The 22,879-nt window shown below is 39.1% G+C and overlaps 1 protein-coding gene across 6 annotated transcripts in view; it reads right to left on the bottom strand.

Annotated features, from left to right (window-relative positions):
• Positions 1–21,801, bottom strand: part of PWWP2A (PWWP domain containing 2A) — a 31,691-nt gene extending 9,890 nt beyond the window's left edge. For 3 of the 6 annotated variants that reach the window (XR_009700781.1, XM_061188398.1, XM_061188395.1), the window contains exons 1-2: positions 21,132–21,801; positions 3,206–4,170 (exon numbers count right to left, since the gene is read on the bottom strand). Coding sequence is in view for 5 of the 6 variants with exons in the window: in XM_061188398.1 (XP_061044381.1) it covers positions 3,206–4,170; positions 21,132–21,730 (1,564 nt within the window). In the remaining variant the exon portion in view is untranslated. Of the gene's footprint in view, positions 1–1,715; positions 4,171–16,054; positions 16,125–19,820; positions 19,914–21,131 lie in introns of those variants that run through there. The other 3 variants (XM_061188396.1, XM_061188393.1, XM_061188394.1) reach the window with 3 other exon arrangements.
• Between the last annotated feature and the right edge of the window lie 1,078 nt (positions 21,802–22,879).

Genomic DNA, 22,879 nt, shown 5'->3' on the forward strand with positions numbered 1-22,879 from the left:
GCTATTGGTTCAGTGTTCAGAACACACAGTACATCTTAAAGATTACAGAAATTCTTTCAAACTTGTTTCCCTATTGAAACTTCTGATGAAATATGCCAGACTGCTGGTTTAAAACAGAGGGATTATTTGGCATAATAATAAGAGATCATGCACATTTGTGATTATGCTTCAACCTTTTCTTCAAAGGTATGGACTATATCAAATTAAGTGTTACTTTTATACTCAACAATCATGATTTTATCTTTTTCTTTCTTCTTTTTCTCCATGGCTTCTGAAACAAATCAAATTTAGTTTATCCCACAAGAGCACATCTGCCCAAGCACTTAACTACATCAGCAGTATCCACTGTCAAAACCATTTCTGTTAGGATAAAACTCACCTGGATCATTACCCAAAGCCTTAGAATTACATAACTTAGGTGGCTCTTTGCTTTGCCTGGTTTAAATCTTCCTGAACCTTAGATTTCAAACTTTCAAAAATATCTGAATGAACAAATTCACTAATCTGAAACAAATACCCTGAAAATCTTTTAAGATACTTCCTTAAAACCCCTCAATCACACTATAAACTTCTTTCAACCTGTTATAATCAAAGAATTTTTAAAATACTATATTTCTGTTTGCAGGAAAGAATATGTTCTATTCAAGTGAAACATTTTTTTTAATTGTGTGTTTATTATAATCAAAAAGCATTGACTGAGTTCCCCAGAAGAAATTCCACTTGCTTTTGCAGAAATCGGTACATTACCTTAAGGAAGCTGACCAAAGACTACTGATTTTCAATCTCCATTAATCTTTTCATAATTAATTCCATAGTAACTAAGATATTTCAAACTGCATTACTTAGAAATCCACAAAAAGTTGCTCTCTTTAAAAGTTCCAAGTTTCCAAAAGTGTCAAACTGACATTGTATCACATTTAAAAGCTAAGTTGGACGCCTAAAATATGAAAGCAACTTTAAAAATCTTGGGACAAACTTGCCTCCACAGGCAATCAATCAGATTTTTCACTAACAATACAAAGCTAAAAATGGAAAATAAGAAATCAAATCTTAGGGACAGATGGACCATGTAGAAAAATAGTGAGCTAAGTTACAAGCCCCAAAAACAATGATACCTGAGGCAGAAGATCAAGCAGAAAAGAGATTGATTTTAATTACACAAATGTAAAAAAAGAAAAAGAAGCATGTGATGAAATACTAAAGCTAAAAATGAAATAATTAAAATCCATACACTTATGAGAAATTGGCTGGAGGAGGGTCTCAAGTCTAGAAGCATATCAGACCTCTATACTACAAAACCTCATTTTAAGAATATATTGATTAGTCACTTATTTGAATTTTATCATGCTCAGATTATATATTCCCTGATAGGGCAAATAGGAAAATAAGTGATTTTTTCATCTCCTCTATACACTATTACAAAGAATAATTTTCTACCATCTTGAAATTTTTCAAAGCTTTTTGAGAAACACACACAAATAATTTGGATTTAGTCGATTTTATTTACAGCTTGTTTTTTTTACATTTCAGAGCATTACACAATTACATTTTCTCATTTTCTGACCTGCAAACAGATACCTTAAATGGAAATATTTTTTAAAAATTATCAAACTAGGTACATCCAAAATGCAACAATTACATATATGACAATTAATTCACAAAGTGTAATTTACCAGGACGTATCCTAAGAATTTAGGAAGAGCCAGTCAGGAGAAATCTGACCAAATTTAGCAATCAACTGTTTACATATCCAAAGACAAACCTATCTAACCTCCCAAACCAGAAGTCTGAAAGTTTTTGTTAAGTCCCCACTGGACAAGAGAGAGAGCGATGATTCAGACCTAGCCAGCCTTGACAGTCTTAATCCCAAATACTGGGCTATTTCCCCAGTGTGCAATTCAACAGCAAGCATCTCAGTTTGTCAAACATCTAAGTATCAAACTCCTGTGCCATTACGCACATAGAAAGGCTAAGTGTTCATTAATTAAAAAACAAGTAGTCATTAAATATCCTCACTATTCCCCCTAGCTCACCAGCCCTTACTATGATCCCAGATATGCAACCTGTGTCACATAGTGACAGGCTATATTTGATACATGTTATGTATCTATGCATACACACACACATATATTTACATGTGTGTATATACATATACACATACACACAGTACTAGGTACAAATGGCAATTAACAGTCCCTGCAAAAATTCATTTTCAGTTGAGGCTATGGCTCCTATGCCTTGGGGTGGTTTTAGACTTCAAAACTGAAAAATACTAAAATCTCACTTCCTTAAGACAAAATTTGATTGCTTGTTCAGTTTAAGCTTCTCAGTCTAAAAATGGCTGTAAGGTTAAGTATAAAAAAGCAGCCAACTGAATGCAAGTTCTCTCTCCAATTTGGCCAAGCTACCTCGTAGAAGTTATCCCTAACTAGACTAGAAAATCTGTGGCGCCTTCCAAAGGTTCTTGCCTACCTTACTGTCCATGTTCACGTTTCAAACTGTGTCAACAGAGCCCGCACTTCAGGGGTCAGCTGTTTGGCAGCCTTAGCTGCCTCTGTGATAGCCTTGCGATACAGGCCCTTTCTCTTCTTATTAAAGCGTGACTGGAAGTTTTCTAAAAAGGGGGAGAGTTGCGAAAGAGCCAGGAAAGATGTTGTTGGAGACCCGAACCATGAAATACGGGCCTCCTGTCGGACTAAAAGGCCGTTATCTTTCCGGCTCACAGTTATAGTAAGAATACGGGCTGGCCACCAGGGGAAGCCATATATCTTGGCCCAAACAATGTCCCCTACACATATGGTCCTGCCATCTGGTGTGACACACTTAGAGACGTTTTTGGAAAAGACTTTCATTTTCAAGGAATTACTGAGCTTTTTCTCTTCCTTTGAAGAGGAGGAAGTAGAGGATGTGGAAGGTGCATGCATACAGCCTGGGGGAAAATCAAAGCTTTCAGAAGAACTACACTCAGAGTTGGAGGATTTCAAATCATCTGTGCTATCAATGCTACACACTGAAGCACTGGAAGAGTCAGATTTCTTTTGATTTAAGGTCATGTAAACAGAGACATTGCTTTTGCTGCCCTTTTTGCCCAGTGTCTGTGGTTCATCCTGCTCACCAGGCACAAGCACTTCAGTTGTGTCCTGAACCTCACTGCTGGCCTCTTCAGGGCCTTTGGAGGGACTCTGATTTTCTGAAGGGGCCTCACCTGCTGAGCGGGTAGAGGTGCAGCGGGACTGGGGCTTTGGTGCCATCTTGCCGCTCCGCATTTTCTCCAGTCCTGTCTTCAGAGAAGAGTCATTTTCTTCATTCCTGTACCTCTGTGGTTTTAAACGAACCCGGGGTGGAAGGGAACCTGAGCTAGGATTCTGGTATCGACGTGTGAAATGGACTTTTGAATGTGCATTTTTGGACGTAGAGGTTTCACTTTGCTTCTTCTGTGCCTTTTCTTTGGCAATTTTCAGCACTTCCCGAGCTTTTGCATGATCCATGTTCTTATTCTGGAGCACTTTTTTAGTACTTAACTGAGCTTTTGATGTATTTGCCTGAGCAGAAACTTTGACTACTCTGCCTCTGCTGTGAGCAATATTTGAAACCTTAACCACAGCATTTCTTTTCTGGCTTTCATTTTGGTTTTTCCCATCCACCTTATGGTCAGTTTTCAGTTTTTTGTTCACAGTAGTTACACTTTCATTTCTCCGTTTTTTATCTTCATATTTAGAAGAGTCACTTGCACTACTACCTTTTCTAATTTCTTTTTTTTCAGCAATGACACTGTTTTTACACTTGTCACACAAGACTTGCCTGGGTCGTAGTTTAATAGCATTCATTATTGAAGTAGGTTCTTCCCTGTACATTTTTCGTTTGGGTCGCTTAATTTTCCGAGGAGGTGGCTGAGGTATTGATTGGTTATATGTGTCCCTGATAAACAAAGGGGGAGGATAAGGTGCTCCTTCATGGAAGAGAGGTGGTGGTTTGGAAGTCCACAGGCTTTCGGCCAAGCTCAGCTCAGGAGGCGGGACAGGAGAAGGGTCTTCGGGAACAGCACCATTCACTTCACGCTTGACATCTGTCCCTTCTTGGAATGTATTATTTTGGAGCTGCATGGCTTCAGGTTTATCCTTATATTCCCTTTTGGGAAATACTGTCACAGGGATCCCATGGGGCCCAAACCTTTGAAAGAAATGAAAGGAAAAAAGAAGCCATTAAGTTAGTGTCTATAATTCAGTTTCTTGAAACACCACCTAATGTTTATTTATATGACCTTTCCTGAAAACTATTTCGCTTTAAAAAACAAAACCAAAAACCTACAGACAACCTCCCCGGGTCCCAAAGCCCTCCATTTTTGGGGGGCTTACATTTTAGGTCTACACTCAAAAAGAAATACTCAATAGTTGCTCTAAGCAATGCCATAATAGCTGATGTTATTTAAAATAGATCTTTCCAGTCTTGAATCAGTAAGGATGTTCTATCAGATAGCTTAATAATTAATATCATTTGATATAACGTTCACTCAACTATAGACAACATGTCTAGTAAATGCAACTATAAATTTGTAACATACATATCTTCCTCTGGTTATAATGGCTTTCAAAAGCTTCACAAAACAAATTCAGCCCTAACTACCCCAAAATATTGAATCAGTAAAATCCCATCTCAACTTTATTGTTTAAACACTATAAAGATTCAAAGGCATTTGCTTCTCTACTGTTCTACCCTAACTCTTATGGCCTTCATCCAACCTGGCCACCCTCCCAAGAAAAAAACCACAAAAATACTAGAAATTCAGATACTCAAATAACCTCAAAAGCAGACAGGTATAGAGCTATAGCTTTCTAGCTTTTTAAAATCACATCATACATTAAGAAATATTTTCACATTGCAAACCAATAAAATGTTTATGCATGTATACATGCATGCACATAAATACACTTAAGCAAAAGTTTCATTAAATACTTGACCTTATATTATGTGATACATAATTATATTTTTTTCTACTCTGGTCTATTTTCATTTGTTTTGATGCTAGTCAGATGCATTAAATGGATTTCAAAACTCCCTTACAGGTCCAGACCCAGTTTGCAAAGCACTGGTATAGAACACAAATCTCTACAATTATCAGTTTCTAATAAAACAGGGGTCAAATAACCTTGTTTCTCATTTAGACTTAGAAATAACTGTGGTTTAATCTGCCTGGGCTAAACATCAAGAACCCTTAAATCTAAACTTGCTATACTCAGATTCCTGCATATAAAAATAAAATCACACTACCAAATGATTTCATCATGTACATGCTAACATGCTAATTTTAGGCACTCATTGAGTCAAACAGTACTGAACACAATACAATTCTAACACCAATCCTCTAAAGCAGAGGTGCTTAGAACCTAAGGACTGGCTTCAAGTAGTCAGGTAGAACCCCTGACATTATTAGATGCAAATGTTTTGTATAGTTCTGTTTTTCTGGAGAATGAGTCTTGGTTCTCAGATTCTCTAAAATGTCTTTATGTCCCCAAAAAGGTACAGAATTCTTTGTTGGAAAATTTTAAGTTTTTAGGGCTGCAGATACACCTAAACTTGGGCAGGGATATAGGAAGAGCCAACACCAGGACATCTGGTTCCAACGCCTAAATGGTTTTCTTCCTGAAGTCTTGTTAGCTTGGCTACCACAAACCAACAACTTTTAGCAAATACAAACCACAAAGGAAGAGGAAAGCCTTTTTTACCTAGAGTGGGACAAGTTTGGGTCTGGGCTAATCCACAAAGGAAGGACACATTCCTCACTATATCAAACTTTGCAAAAAGTAGCTTTCAACTCAGCTATACTTCTATTAAAAATAAATAAATAAATAAATAAGTAGCTTTCTATTCTAGCATAGTATTTCATACCCAAGTGTTGCTTCCTGACTACTTAACTGCAAGGCACTTTGAGCACCTGGCCTTAGCTTATACGGAGGTGCTCAACAACCACTTTTCCAAGGTGACAGGAAGACAGAGGTTATTTTTGTGTTTTAATCTAGAGCTGCATAAAACAATATAACTTAGGAGGTGAGACCACTATTTGTATTAACAATAAAATTTTCTAACTTGTATAAGAAGCCATCATTTTGCCCCATTACACTTTCACTTGTTTCCATAACTGAGAGAACAAATTTCCTTCCTTTTATTAGGAATAACTAAACCTCGAGCATCTTAAAAGTTTTTTACCAACTTTGTATCCTCAAGCAGTACTAAACCTCTCTAAATTCAGTTTTTGCATATGTAAAAGGGAGTAACACTATTTCCTACCTTAGAGAATTCAGGGGAGGATTAATAGGTCAACAAATGTTAGCCATTTTTCTTGGCTAAACTTCATTTAATTTACTTCATTTAAGTAATATGATCTTACTTTCAACTAGTAATTTACCAGAGTTTGGGATCCTTTCTATATCTCTAATTCATTATTTCAATGTGAGGATGATCCAGCCAATTACTTTAAAGCTGTTTATATCAAATAAGCTGTGAAATCTGATACGTCTACCTTCATGGAGTTTAATAAGAACATTAATTTCACTTCTGGGTTTTTCTTCTTCCTTGCCTTTCCTTCTTAAGCATATAAAATACAAGCATTAAATGTTTTTAATAACATAGGGAGGCACTTAATTGTGTAATGATGAATGGAAACTGCAGGCACCAAAAGAAAAAGGGGGAAAAAAAAAGACTGGTAATTGTGGGTAGTGGATTGGCAAAAGCAGAAAAAAAAATTTTTAATTTTTTTTAACATCTTTATTGTAGTATAATTGCTTTACAATGTTGTGTTAGTTTCTGCTGTATAACAAAGTGAATCAGCTATATGTGTATATATATCCCCTTATCTCCTCCCTCTTGTGTCTCCCTCCCACCCTCCCTATCCCACCGCTCTATGTGGACGAAGCACCAAGCTGATCTCCCTGTGCTACGTGGCTGCTTCCCACTAGCTATCTATTTTACATTTGGTAGTGTGTATATGTCGATGCTACTATCACTTCGCCCCAGCTTCCCCCTCCCCGCCATGTCCTCAAGCCCATTCTCTATGTCTACGTCTTTATTCCTGCCCTGCCACTAGGTTCATCAGTACCATTTTTTTTTAAGATTCCATATATATGTGTTAGCATACGGTATTTGTTTTTCTCTTTCTGACTTACTTCACTCCGTATGACAGACTCTAGGTAGAAAAATATTTTTAACTAATAATAAAACTTCCTCAAAGACCAGAAGGATAAATTATTGTAAGAAGAAAAGGGGAATCAGTGTCCTACTCCATCTTAGTAATCATTCTGTTACCCTTCCATGGACAACATTTAATACCATGGCCATGTTTTCAAACTGAGTGTGGAGAGGTTGGTTGGAAATCAAATTTCATGGGTCACAGCTATGATTTAAATTAAAAAACAGTGTAAATATATGTAACTGCAATGAATCTGTTTCATGTATATATGTATATACAGGGGTCTACAGATAAAATATATTTGTAACTATGCTCAAAAGTTTGAAAGCCACTGACTTATGAAACTATTACCTTAATAAGAATATAAAGTAGGGCTTCCCTGGTGGTGCAGTGGTTAAGAATCCGCCTGCCAATGCAGGGGACACGGGTTCCAGCCCTGGTCCGGGAAGATCCCACATGCCGCGGAGCAACTACGCCCGTGAGCCACAACTACTGACCCATGCGCCACAACTATTGAAGCCCGCACACCTAGAGCCCCTGCTCCGCAACAGGAGAAGCCACCGCAATGAGAAGCCCGCGCACCACAACGAAGAGTAGCCCCCACTCGCTGCAACTAGAGAAAGCCCGCCCACAGCAATGAAGACCCAACGCAGACAAAAATAAATAAATAAAATAAATAAATTAAAAAAAAAAAAAGAATATAAAGTAGCAACAAAATTATGGTCTCCTAAAACCCCTAAAATCTAATTTCTCAAATATAGTCAGGGAAATCTGCAACACAACAACACTCGGTGGTGTTTGAAAATGGATATTGTTAAGCCCTGCCCCAAGACTGGATGGTAAGACTCTCCTAGGGTGGAACCCAGGATCTAAATTTTTAGCAAGCATGTCTGCTTTAGCTTTTTCTAAGGTGAAGATATTTATGCCCCATATGAATGCTCACCAAAGAGTGACCTCAGCAGAGGAAGATTTTAATGATCAGTGGAGATGTGGAAAGCTGACTAGTGTCCCTTGCTTGAGCTTTTCCTAAAAGAACTTTTTACAAATACTCCATGAGTTGAGTAATGAGACTCAAACTATCTCTGCTCCTTCCCCTCCCCTTATTTGTGCAGCATGAGGGTATTTATTAATGTATTAGTGACTCATTCTAACCCTTACCCATTTACAATTTTTTGTACCCAAAAATTCTAAAGGAAAATTACTCAGGTATTATGGCTTAATTTAAAATAGCTTTTGGGGAAAACTAGGTAAAGTATACAAGAGACCTCTCTGCACTATCTTTGCAAATTCCTGTGAATCTATAAAAAGTTTTAAAACTAGCTATCATCTTAATAATTTAGGAGTAATGAGTGTCAAAATTCTGAGGAGGGAGAATACTGGGGCTTACTAGTTATTTTGTGTCAAAGCAAGAGAAAATCACTGTGAAAAAGAATCTTCAGCTAATGTAAATGCGAAACAAATGCTCAGAAAAAAAGTTCAGGCGGGTTAGTTGAGACAGGCCCCAGTGTTCTTTCTGGACCAAACCTCCCTCCAATAAATATATCAAGGAAAGACAAAAAGAAAGCTTTCCCTCTCTTAATTCTTTTCTCTTAAAGATGCTACAGTAGGAAAAAATTACATGCAACTAACTCATTTAAAAAAAATATCTAGATGTATTTCATTTCAAGCAGATGTTTTCAGAAACTACCTCACTCCTTAAATTAGCAACAGGTTCAATCATAAAGGAGGGAAAACTGTGAAGCAAGTTTATCCTGGTTCATATTGCATCTCTGCAAGATTGCTTATTATGGCAGAGTTTAATCTCAGGACGAATGAAATTAGTTCAATAGTCAGCTACATGCAATAGAAAATTTTACAAAATTAAATGAATATCTATGCCTCAAAAAATTAAAAATACAAGCCAGCACATCCACTTCTGGGTATATAGCCAAAATAATTGAGAAAAAAGGATCTCAAAGAGATATCTGCACACCCATGTACATAGTAGCATTCACCGTAGCCAAAAGGTAGAAACAGCCCAAATGCCTCTTAACAGACAAATGGATAAACAAAGTGTGGTACATACATACAATGCAACATTATTCAGCCTTCAAAAAGAAATCCTGTCACATGCTACAACATGTATGAACCTTGAAAACATGCTAAGTGAAACAAGTCCATCACAAAAAGATAGTGTATGATTCCACTTACATAAGATATCTGAAGTAGTCAAATTTATAGAACGAAAAAGTAGAATGGTTGCCGGGGACTTGGGGGAGGGAAAAATCAGGAGTTGTTTAAGGGGTATAGAGTTTTAGTTTTGCAAGATAAAAAGTTCTGGAGATCTGCTTCACAACAATGCGAACGTACTTAACACTGCTGAACTACATACACTTAAAAATGATTGAAATGGTATATTTTATGTTTTTTACCACAATTAAAAATGTTTTAAATTGTCTATCTGCCTAATGAAGAGGGGCAAGTTTGACGAGAAGCAGTATATTTCCATGGTAGTAAAGGAATTATTAGTCCAGGGGAAACAGTAATTACACTGGAGAATAACAGGACAACACCCTGACCTGAGGAAGGACTCAAGTGAACATTCACCAATGAGGGCACATGAAGATCACATGCCCACAGATGTGGTGCCCTGAGCACACAACATTGCATGTATAACCTGAGCCTCTCCTAAGCAAGTATCAGACAACCCTAAATTGAGAAAGAGTCCCCATTACATATATTCTATATTATATTGCAACTAAATGCAATACATGATCTTTTACTGGACGAAAAAAGTTTTAAAGGACATTTTTGAGAAATTGACAGAGTAATGAAATATGGGCTACAAAACAGATAAAAGTTCTCTTATCAATGTTTCCTGAATTTGAAAACTATATTGTGGTTATGTACGAGAATATCTTTGATCCTGGGAAATAAATACTCAAGTATTAAGGGGTGAAGGAGAATGATGTATGCAACCTACTCTCAAATAGTTCAAGGGAAAAACATGTTTATATAAAGAATGATAAAGCAAATGTGACAAAATGTTAAAAATCAGTGCATCTAGATAAAGAGTTTGAGTTCTCTGCTTTGAAATTATTTCAAAATAAAGTTTAACAATTATTTTTAAAAGTATAATCTTAGATTCAGTTTACATCTCAGTTCCATCAAAACTTTCAAGGAGGGACTTCTCTGGCAGTCCAGTGGTTAAGACTCCGGGCGTCTATTGCAGGGAGCACGGGTTTGATCCCTGGTTGGGGAACTAAGATCCCACATGCTGTGGCATGGCCAAGAAAAAAAAAAAAACTTTCAATCAAAGAAAGTATATAAAAAAGATTTGTTCTACTTAAGCATAAATGCCAGCAAACTCACCTGAAGTACCATTAAGCACAAAATCTATTCAAATACAAGTATGCTAATTAGTCACACAGTATAAAACTAGGTCCCAACCCTAGGACCTAACTGTAGTAGGTGAGACCACAGTCACTGCCAAAAGAGGCTATAGACTAGAGGGAAAGAAAGCACCGAGGATTAGTGATTAGGCAATGAGCTTTGCAGGAAACTGACTACACCTGGAAGCGTCCAAACAGGTTAAGTGAAGAGCAAAACAGCAGAGGCAGAGACTGGTTGCCCATTTTTGAATGTTGGTAGCCAACTTAAGTTAGTTTAAAAAAGTGAAACACTGAGCAGGTGCAGAAAAGCCAACAGGTGAAAAGATGCAGCGTAGGAATTACCAGTCAGCAAACAGCCCCCTCCATAGGAGACAGGTAAGGATTCAGAGGCTTAAACAAGCAACAAAATACAGATAACCATCTGGTGGAAAAAGAGGGCATGTTGGTGAGTGTATAAGGGAGGGTTAGGTAAGAGTGTGATGGATGAAGAATACTAGTCTCAAAAATAAATAAATAAATAAAAAATGGTTCCGAAGAACCTAGGGGCAGGACAGGAATAGAGATGCAGATGTAGAGAATGGACTTGAGGACACGGGGAGGGGGAAGGGTAAGCTGGGATGAAGTGAGAGAGTGGCATGGACCTATATATACACTACCAAATGTAAAATAGCTAGCTAGTGGGAAGCAGCCGCATAGCACAGGGAGATCAGCTCAGTGCTTTGTGTCCACCTAGAGGGGTGGGATAGGGAGGGTGGGAGGGAGACGCAAGAGGGAGGAGATATGGGGATATATGTATATGTATAGCTGATTCACTTTGTTATAAAGCAGAAACTAACACACCATTGTAAAGCAATTATACTCCAATAAAGATGTTAAAAAAAAAAAAAAAGAATACTAGTCTCTTAAAAAGACAAGACCAGTGAAGGCTTCTGATTAAATATATAGTGATGGGACCAAAAGTGTACATCACTTCATTAAAAAGTTTAGCTGTACTAGTCTGTTCCCACCATTTAATAAGTACAAAGAACACAAAAACATCTTCCTTTCCCTAACTTTGAAGTATGTCATTCTCAAATGTGAGCCCTTCTCAATTATGGTTTTTTTAAAAAATATTTATTTGGATGCATCGGGTCTTAGTTGTGGCTCGTGGGATCTTTCGTTGCGGCGCGAGGGCTTCTAATTGTGGCGTGCAGGCTCCAGAGCACACGGGCTCAGTAGTTGGTGACCTGCGGGCTCTAGAGCGTGCAGGCTTAGTTCGTGCGGGCTTAGTTGCCCTGCGGCTTGTGGGATCTTAGTTCCTCGACCAGGGATCGAACCCTAGTCCCCTGCATTGGAAGTTGGATTCTTAACCCCTGGACCACCAGGGAAGTCCCTCAATTATGTTTTAGAAGCATGTAAGAAGCAGAGAGACTGTAAGGACTAAATTTCCCTGATGAGACTATAACTTTCTCTTCATGACAAATCCCATAATTTCCTCATAAGCCATCTGCCCCAAGGGGTATTGGGAAGAAAAGATTGAGACACAACCCCTACCATCCATCACAAAACTCCTAGTTATCTCATTCCCTCGTAAAATATAAATGTCATCCTTCCTTATTAAAAGGGGAAAGTTATACTTCACCAGTATTACCTGAAGCTTCCACAGACTTTTTCAAGGTATTTTGAAGATGCAGATTATACTGTAGGCCACAATACATTTAGGTTGAGTGGCTATTCAAGCAAACCCATTTAAGTGACTATAATAGCTGCTGTCATCTTAGTGCTGCCACTTAGTAGCTACTTCATAAAAGTATTATTAGTTAACAACTATATAGCATTTACTATGTGCCAGGCACTATTCTAAATATGTACTTATTTGCATCAGTTGATGTAATCATCACAATTTATAGTTGATGAAACTAAAGCACAGAGTGTAATGGCCTTCCCAAGATCACACAGCTAGTGAGCAGTAGAGACAAGACATGAATCCAGGCAGTCGGCCCAAAGTCAGGTTCTTAACCACTACTACTACTATTACTGCTTCCCCTCACTTCAAGTTACTTAACCCCTCTCCCTCCACCTCCATGCCCCCACTAAGGAAGTGGAGGAGCTAACAGGTACACATACTCTTTTCTGAACCCCATGGAGGTGAACAGGCTTCAGAATTCAGAATTTTCCCAGTTTTCAAAAGATAATAAGCACCTATCATCAAGCATATTACTATTTCAGCAGTAAAATGAAATGAAAGAACATTCACGCTAAATGGGATAAATACATACAATATGCTCACATAATTTCAGTCAGGTTAGGGTCTGCCACCAAAAAATTAACAGAAGGTTCAGTTTTCAGAGCTTTTTGGATATTGGAATTGCAGTTAAGTAACTTGACAGAATTGTCAAGATTAACTTCAAGATTAATTAAGAGTATACATAATTGCTTACCGTACAGCCTAGTACACAGTAAGTAGGCTTGATACATGGTAACTATTATTAGAGTAAAATTAAAACATACTCAATTCTGTTAACTAAGTGAATGGACAGTGTTTTTAATTAAAAGCCCCACGTATTACAAGGGCAATCTGCAGGGACTGTGGGTACCCAAATGGGTGAGCAGGGAGGGAGGATGACTTTATCAACATACAAACAAAACATCCACGAATTATGAACAAGAATGCCAGGAAGTATCTTTTAAAATTAACTGAGGGCGGGCTGCATAAAAGTCTTAAAAGAACATCTCTGTAACCGTAAGAATTTACTCAATCTTTTAAAAAGTCTATGCAATCCCCTTTTATAAATATAGCTTTGCTTTTGGAGGGAGGGAAAAAAGAAGTTAAACCCGAATAATTCAGATTTTAAGCTCCCACTCACGTACCTTCAAACAATCCTCTAAAAACAACTTACCTGGATATTTTGGAAATAGAGATGGAAACAACTATAGAGAAAACACTGACGCTTCAGCCTTTTTAAAAGCAAAAATAGTCACAACATCTGTGTGGTACTCAAATTATTTAACTCCCTAACAGTAAATTCTTCTTTTAAAAAACCATCCAAGAAAATGATAATGACCACAAAGTGGCAAAATACTTTTAAGAGCAGACAGATCTTGACTTCACTTTTGTACAGCATCACTTAGAGAATGATACTTGACATTTTCCCAAGAAAATGAACACTGACATAAAAGAATCTTTTTAATTATTAACATAAATACTCATCACCGCTTTCAAACACTTGAAAAGAATTCCCTTGGTCCTGGCCCTAAGACACCAATAAGCAGTTTTAAGTTCTCTATGTTTCCATTATGATTTCTATGTACTTTTGATATTTCTTTTGTATTATGTCCAACAGAGTCTACCACACAGAGGTCTAAGTTATTTCTCAACAGATGGACTTTTTCTAAAAGGCAAATTATTCAATTTATTTCACTATTTCTATTTTACCAAAAACAGGTTGTCCAACAACTTACTATATGTTAGTCTTTAAATTCTTTTCCAATTCAGTCACCAGCACTTAATGCTGATCTCGTGCTTAACAAGATTCAAATCTGACATTTTGTGATTCCTCCCATGATGAAGTGGACTCCACTGTTGCCAGGGCCAGGCCCACCAAGGCAAAACATTTAAGACCTAGGACCATATATGAAGAAGAAACCCCATTTTCAAAAATGCCTGAAGAATTCACTAAATTGAACTGAAGAGCAATTCTTATCTTAAAACCAAGCGGCTATTCCTGGTTGAGTGAGGAACAGAGCGCTCTGCCCTTTCTACCTACCAGGGTAACTCCCCACCCAAGTCATAAGCTACATGGTAATGGCAAAATATAGAAATGTATTAGAATTAGAACAGGGTTGTTTTCAAACCTTAGAGAATTGTATATCATTCAGAAAAGCATCTTCAATTTCTCAGTGCTTTCCTATTCAAATCACAAAATGTAACTCTCACAAACTGCTGTGACTCCCAGCTGTTCATCTTATTCCATAAGCAAAAAGGCATCTTCGATACACCTACTAATATCTACCACTTATAGTTTTAGGCAATTTAATCTCTCTGAGCCTTCCTGTCTTTATCTGTGAAATGGGTATTAACAGAATTTATTTCAATTTTCTAGAGTAAAATGAAACAATGTACACAAAGTGCACAGTGCCTAAAACAGGAGTGGGAAATACATAGTAGCTATTATTAATTACAAAGTAAAACTTGGCAACCTTCCTAGATGGTGGGAATAGGCAGAAAAGTGAAGTCAAATACTATAGAAGGGATGTGTTTTAAAAAGCTAAAAAACCATTATTCTGTTTTAAGGCCACTTGGTACAAAGGGAGAGAGACAAAAATTATGGACTACTTAAATTTCTAGTGGGCAGCCAGATTTAAGAAACAATTTGCAAGTCTAATTACCAGTTCTACAAAAAGTATCTGGATCTGCCACCCAAGTGGCCCATACCCATATGTATTGCTTACTTTATAATTACATTCCAATCAAATTACCCAATAACTTTAAAAACAGGTTTAACAAATTTACCTTCCCACTATTTTGGCAAAACTATCCCCTAGAAGTCAGTTATCTCCAAATATGCTCTAAGAATCATCTGCATCGGAATCACCTTGTTAAAAACAAACTGGTGGAGTGGAGCTCAGAAATCTTAAGCACATTTGTTTTGAGAACAACTGCCCAAAAGATGTTTAGCCAAAACATTCTATATTAAATCCACCCAGAGTATAACTTAACCTCCACTTTCCTGCAAGATCTGCCACTAAAGCAACCTCTGTTCTGCTGGTGTGCCTGAATTAATTAGGGAATTAAGGTAGAACAGGACGAATAAATATCAAGAAATAAGGATGCACTTCAGAGGCACAAATAACTACTAAGAATATCTTTCATTTTTAATCAATGTGAAATTAACTCAGCCATAACAGAGAAGATGAACACATAATACACAAATTCTTTAATGGCCCCCCACAGAAAAACTGATCTTAGGAAGATTAAACCTAGTTTCATCAGGAGCTTTGCTTTAAAACAGTACACTGTGAATGAAGTATGGTCTTATTTACACATAAAAGGCTGAAAATTAACCTCATTAGAGACCCAACTCCAATAAAACATACCTGGCATAATTTGTGTGTAACACATCTAGTTACCTAGTTCATGAAATTTATTTAATACTGTGATGTTACACAGATTCTTTACATTCAAACTAGACTTTTAATGTCCAACAACTAATCATTCCAAAAAAAATAAATCACTGCAGTCCAACAAGTGATGAACAGCTCACTCTCAGTACTGTATATACTAGTACAGCAGTAGGTGTCCTAAAGCTGCCTGGGTCAGCAAGTGATTAGCACTTGTCTCAACGCGATTTCACTGTGGAAACCTTTTATCAACACCTTGCAGTATAAGCAGAATAATCATCAAAAAATATTAAAAGTGTTTTAAATAGGTACAACTCAACACAATCATTCAAGCATACTACTTGAGGGCCTAAATTCTCAACCTGGACGCTTAGTAGAAGCTACTCATACCACTACTCACTGCTTCACCAGAATGGCTGTATATTTTTCCCACCAAAAGTAGGGCTATTGCACCATACGTTTCATGATCTCTGTAAAGAAAAAAAATCATTGTCTTGGTTTATATTTCCTTAAAAAACAAGTAAATCTACAACTTGTCTTAAGAACTTAGTGAAATCTGAAGATTTCTAAAGAAATCACCTCAATTCTTTTTAATGCAACCCGCATACACACACAGAAAAGGCAGTATTTGTAAAAGATCAATTCTGAAATACAACCAGCTACAACCTTTAATAAGCATGTACCACAAAATTAAAATGCACAAGGGTTTTTAAGCATAAGCATTTACTTCATGATCCCTTAATTCGTATCAGGTACCAAAAAAATGGAATCAGAAAGGTTTTTCAGGATTTCAAAGCAGGTTTATAACTTTAAAGATGTAGAGAACAGTAACAAACAGTTTAAATGATCCCTCTTGTAGGAAGAAACCACAGGTCCCATTAAATATGTCCCTTCAAGAATAGATTGAGAAGACTGAGAAACTACCATCTCAGAGGACTGGGCTGAAGGCTGGTTAAATTTTTCTAGGTTTGGAATTACTAAAGTTGGAGGTGTGTTTAAGGGATAGGCCTAGAAGTCTGCAGGCAGGCAAGAGATATCGTATCATTCCTACTGACCCAAAACAAGGCCCTTAGGGGACTACAGTTGTCCCTTCTGTTTGCTCTTGAGGAAAAAGGCCTATTTTTAAAACATTATGGAAATGCATCCAAGGGGATGCAATCGGAAAAAAAATCCAGAACGTGGAAAATTCTACCAAAAAAAGTCTATGGTTTAGCAAATCAACTACAAGGAAATAAAAGTAATGGCGAGAACTACAGATGAAAAACTTAGGAAACTTCTCAACCAATTGCAATGTATAAACTTTACTTGAATTCTAATTTGAACAAAACTTAGATGTTGAATTTGAGACACTGCACATGATGATGTAAAGGAATTGTTGCTATTAAGTTCGGTGTGACAACAGTAGTACAATTAAATTTTTAAAGTTCTTATCTTTTTACAGATCTCTACTGAAATACTCATGGTAAAATTATATGTTTAGGATTTGCTTTAAAATAATCCATTGGAGGTGGGCATAGGATGAAACACATTTGGCTAACAGCTGATAAATGTCGAAGCAAGGGACATTCATTTACCATAATAAGAAAATTAAACAAATATTATGGTACAACCACTGATTATTCTGTCTAAAATAAGACAGTTTAGCAACCTGAAGGAATGCTTATTACATAATGCTAAATGAAGAAACAAATGTACCTATGTCAAAATTTCAAAAGCGTAAGGTTAAGGAAGAAAAGAGAATAGGAAGACCAAGACTGAATTTGTGAGTTAGTTGATTGTCTATTTTATCTGCTAGTATTAGACTACTGTCATTAGACATTGCTAATGAATTCAGGAGTAGGCAGGTAATTTAAATTACCTAAGAGGGCTGCGCATAAAATAGTGGAGAGGCCTAGAATAAAATAGAGAATGCATGCCTCAATTTAAAGGCATTCAAATAAATACTCCACTATATAAAATCCATTTTAACCAGATATTCAAATATCCTCATTTTTAGGGTGACCAAGTCATTTATTTGCCAAAGCAAGCTACTTTGAATAAAGAAAGGAGGAGGTAACAATCAAACCAGGATGGTACAGGAAAACCAGACCACCTGGTCACCCTATTCACTTTATCTATATAAACTGAGGCATTAAGTTTGTTTGCTTATTTGTGTTTAAAGTGAACTGCCTAAACTCAAAATGAATTAGCCTCATACACACTAGAGACTGAAGCCCAGCGAGGCACAGAGATATGCTCAAAGTCATGGTGTTAATTGAAGAGGCAGGTGCTAGAAGTCAGCACCCAAGTACCCTGACACTGTCCAGATCAATCTACTATTTAGTACCATTTTCTTCTCTTTAGGTTTTGGTTTTTTTTTAATTACATGTGTCCTGCTCCTTTTTTTCCACAAAAAGAGTCTCTTCAAAAATGTGTTCTTCAATCAAATAATTCTAAAAATAAGGCAAAAAAATAATATAATAACAGGAAGGTGAAGAATGTCCAACAAATGCTTACAAAAGCAGACTCTTGATCAATCCACAAGTATATGAAATCCTGTACTCTAAGATCAAACACTTTTTCTACATGCTCGACAACCCTAAGTCATTTCTGTACCGTGCATGATGTCAGAATAAAAAAATTAATAAAAGCAATAACTGGACCCTTGGAAGACCGGAGAAAAGCACACATACATTGATGCACCTAGTAGCCTCCCAAGTGTTAATTCTTTCCTGATTATCTCACTGAAGAGGCAAGAACCAAGACCTCAGAGACTACTACATTCCCAGTAGAAAGCTAAGGAAATGGGGAGACTCCAGAGCAGCTTCTATGGCTATGAGCTGACTAAAGAATCTGTTTGGCTCCAACACCCATACACAACCTCTGTATTATCCCATATAGCTATTAACATCAAGATAAGCACTATATTTCAGAAATATGCAATTCTTTACTTACTGCTTAACAGGAAATCTGCCAGCCCAACTACCTTCCTAATATGAAATTAGAAAAAGCATAGGCTTTAGAATCAGATCAACCTATATTTGAGCCCTTACTTTGCCATTTACAAGCTAGCCAAATTGAAGGAACTTCAATTTCCTCCTATATAAATGAAAAATACCACCAGAGTTATGAAGATTAAAGCATGTGGTACAAAGCCTGGTACTTAACAGGCACTCAATAGGAAGCTCTTGCTTTAATTTTTATTTTATATTGGAGTATAGTTGATTTACAATATTGTGTTAGTTTCAGGTGTACAGCAAAGTGATTTAGTTATACATATACATATGTCTATTCTTTTTCATATTCTTTTCCCATATAAGAGGAAGCTCTTGTTATTTCTACCTAATGGTTTCATTCAATGGCCAATTCAAATAGGATACAAACTATTTTTATTTTTTTTTTATTTATTTATTTTTTGGCTGTGCCGCCTTGCGGGGTCTTAGTTCCCCAACCAGGGATGGAACCTGGGTCCGGGCAGTGAGAGTACTGAGTGCTAACCACTGGACTGCCAGGGAATTCCTGATACAAACTATTTTTAAAGCAACTGATGACTACAGTCACGGTCTTGGTAAAGTCTGTAAAGAGTTATCTCCTGGATCATCGGTTAACCCCAAAACTGTGCATAAAGTATGCAATCAACGTAGCACAGATTACAAAATATATTGGCAGATCTATTTTTCCAAATTATATGAAATTATGAAAAAAGATACTCAACTAGTCAATCACTGGTCCAACAATAATTCCCTTAAGTGCTAAATTTTAAAAACACTGCTGTATTTCCTCACCACTTCCACAATGTGTGTGACTCCCATATAAGCTTCTAGAAGGCACAGACTGTGTCTCATACCTATAATATTCAGAATAGCTAGGAGGGTGCCTTATACAGATGTGCTCGATAAATATTTGTTGAATGAAAAGTTGATATGGTTCCCTTAATGGCGTTTTAAAAAATACTTTAATGACAGGATCCTTTCACTTCAAAACATTAAATTGTAAAAGGTTCATAATAAGAATAGCACCCCCAACAAAAGAAGCTGCTGTTTATAAGCACTGTAGGTAAAACAGACCAAAACTCAAAAAACGAGTGGCTTTCCCCATGAAAGAAAATTTTAAAAAACAAAACACCAAGACAACGAGCACCTCAAAACAGGAAAGCACTGTCCATTCCATTTCCAGAAACAACTTACCTTTTTGCACCTTCCTTTTGCAGATCTGAAATCCAGATTCTCACACAATCACTGGCCTTCGCTTCTGTTTGATTCAATAGCATACACACTACTGAACATACACATTCTCTCTCTTGCTATTATTAAATACATCAGTAGAAAGCACACTGGTCTTATTCTGCTTTCTAATACTGAAAACAAAAGTGCAAAAGTCCTAACCCAAAATTCTTTAAAAATGAAAAAACTAATTAAAAATTTTTTTGAGATTTAACAATGTTTGAAGTATCTGTAAAGGCTCCCATCTTTTCCCATACTTCAATTATGTATTTTAAATGGCTTTCTTCCCCAAATGAGAAGATTCTTGTGTCTTGATGGGAGGGCAAGCAGTTAACAAGTAAAACATACTAAAATAAGCCATTTCTAAACAGGTGAGATACCATCAGTGTGTGCTGTTGCAGGAAACAGAATGGAGAGCCGTGAATGGGAGTCTCTGCACTTCACATCTGCAAAAGAAGAGAATAAAAAGGTTAACTCTAGACTTTGAACAGAGTATCTTCATCTGTTTAAAGCAATGCCCATAAACAATTTAAATTAAAAAATGAAAATGTGCTAAAACGAGGTTTGTGGGTGAACTCAACCATTTAAACTGTATCTACGGTTTTAGAAGTTAGTATCTTAACACTTTTATACCACACCATCTTGATATTAAAGGTTTAAAAAAAAATCCCATCTCTTCTTTAGACTTTTCTTAAAAGTTATCATTAGCCAATTAGCCAAATGTGCTAGGGGGAATTAGTTCTAACCGTAAGAATAACAGTCGAAGAGCTCATTTTTAATAAATGTTCTTCCCTTTATAAGGAGTGGCAGTTAACCTTTTGGGAACCCCAATGCACACACCCCTCTCTCCGACCTCATTAAAGTTAAAGGTTAATTTGAGAACAGAGCAATCTCCCCTACCCAGCACCGCGTTCTCTGCGAAAATCCTTCTGCGTTTTGCACTGACCCACCCGCCGCAGTGTGGGTGAGCCAGGGCCGGGTCACGGAAGGAGGCCAGGGCTGGGTGGGGTGAGACCCGCGAACCCGTCAAGCAGCGCGTCCCCGCACCCGGCGGCACACCTGCCTCGCAGGCGCCCACCTGGGGGCAGGGACCGCCCTCTGACAGCCCCGCGCGCCTGCCCCACTCGGAGCGCGCGCCACACGCCGCGCGGGACCCGAGGGCGGCGCAGGCGGTGGGGCGCCGGAGAGGCGGGAGCCCGGCGTGAAGGGGCCGCCCAGGCTCGCTCCCTCCCGGGGACCGAGCGGGCCGGGGCGTGCTGGGGGCGGGCGCGGTACCTTTTGGACAGATCCATGAGGACCCCGGAGAAAAGCTTCTCCCCGAGGCGGAACGACACGACGAGCGCGTCCTCAATGATGTGGTCCAGCGTGACCCGCACCTCCGAGCCGGGGATCAGTTGCGACACCGCGGAGTCCCCGCCCGCCGGCGGCACGAGCGCCGGGGCTGAGGGCTGGGGCAGCGGCGGTTCCTGGCGCTCCTCGGGAGCCGCGGGCTCCTCGGGCGGCGATGCAGGGGAAGGTGAAAGGCCAGGCCCTTCCTGTGGCGCGGCTGCCGCCGGCTCCACCACCCGGGCGGGCAGCTTCTCCTCGGGCTGCAGCTCCGGCCCCGCCGCCTCCGGGCTGCGGGCTAGCTCCCCCGGCGGCGGCGGCGGCGGCGGCGGCGGCGGCGGCGGGAACGGCGGCTCGTCGGCCTGAGGAGAGGACTGCTGCCCGTCGGCCTCGCCGTCTGGCACAGATGCTTCAGTGGCCGTGACCGGGAGGGGGTCAGTGCCGGCCTCGCTGCCGGGAATGGGCTCCATCTCCGGCTCGGCCTCGCCGGCGCCCCCCTCCCCGGGGGACGCTGCAGTCGCTGCCGCCTCTGCAGCCACGGCCGCCATTTTCTTCCTGGCTTCTCCCTCCTCCAACTCAGGCTACAGCGGCGGCGGCAGCGCTGCTTGGTTCCCTGGGCCTTCCCCTCCCTTCAGCGAACAGTTTTGTCCCGCCCTTACCCGATACTTGTTATTGGCACCGCGCCATTGGTTCTGTCCTACAGCCCTCCCGCCCTTGCAATATTCCATTGGCCAGGTGGGGACGTCTATCATCCAGTCAGTCCATCCCTCCCATACGGAGTAGGAACTTCTCATTGGCCAGACTAGTTGTCAAATGTCGAATCTTAGAGGAGGAGTGGGGGGCGGGCTCAAAGGGGGCGGGGAGAAGCCAAAAGCTGAGCCTTATACTTATTGCCTCTTTCTATTGGATGGAAGAGAAAATATAGTCTTATGGTTGGCCTATGCTCCTGCCCATTATCAGCCAGGGTTTCAGAGGTGGGATAAAGGAGGGAATCACGTGCCGTGCCTGTTCTTTCAAAGGCTACGGAGGGGAGGAGTAACGAGGTAATGAGGGAGGGGAACCGCTTCCCAAGAATCTCTGCGCAGAGGTCCTTAGAATAAATGTTATTTCTAGGCGCGGACCTGCTTGCAGCCGCGTGTGGGCACGACAGGCTTCTTTGGGAAGAACAACTAAAGTTTGAAGCTAATTCTACAAACAGTATTTGAGCTCCTACTATGCTAGGCACTGTGCTAGGTGCTGGGGATAGAATGATGTGCAAGACGTTCTCCATAACCTCATGGCAGCCACTCCAGCTCCCACACAAGGGGTGTTTCCTTGAGTTCTCTCCACTTTCTAGGAACAATGCACCTACTTATTTCAAAGTAGGAAAATGCTAATGAAAACAGGAAGGATACCATGCACACTGGATTAAGCTGATGAATGTTCCACAGAGCAGTACAGAGGCATTGCTGAACTTCCACGTGAACACCAATTTTCAACCCAAATTCACTGGAAAGTGGTCGCACCTGGTTACTTGCTTCAGCCTTTATCTTTCCTTGCCGCTCGTATGCCACAGGTGCAAAAAGCCTCTCCAGCGTTCTAATGCCCCTACTTCTCTATTCCCACTTTAAGTTTCTTGATTTGTTTTGTCTGGAAGAATCTACTGAACCTATTTCTTTCAAAAGGCTCAGAGTGAACCTTTTCTCCAGAAGAGATTG

Source organism: Eubalaena glacialis, chromosome 4 (genome assembly GCF_028564815.1).
Source record: "Eubalaena glacialis isolate mEubGla1 chromosome 4, mEubGla1.1.hap2.+ XY, whole genome shotgun sequence".
Classification (NCBI taxonomy): domain Eukaryota; kingdom Metazoa; phylum Chordata; class Mammalia; order Artiodactyla; family Balaenidae; genus Eubalaena; species Eubalaena glacialis.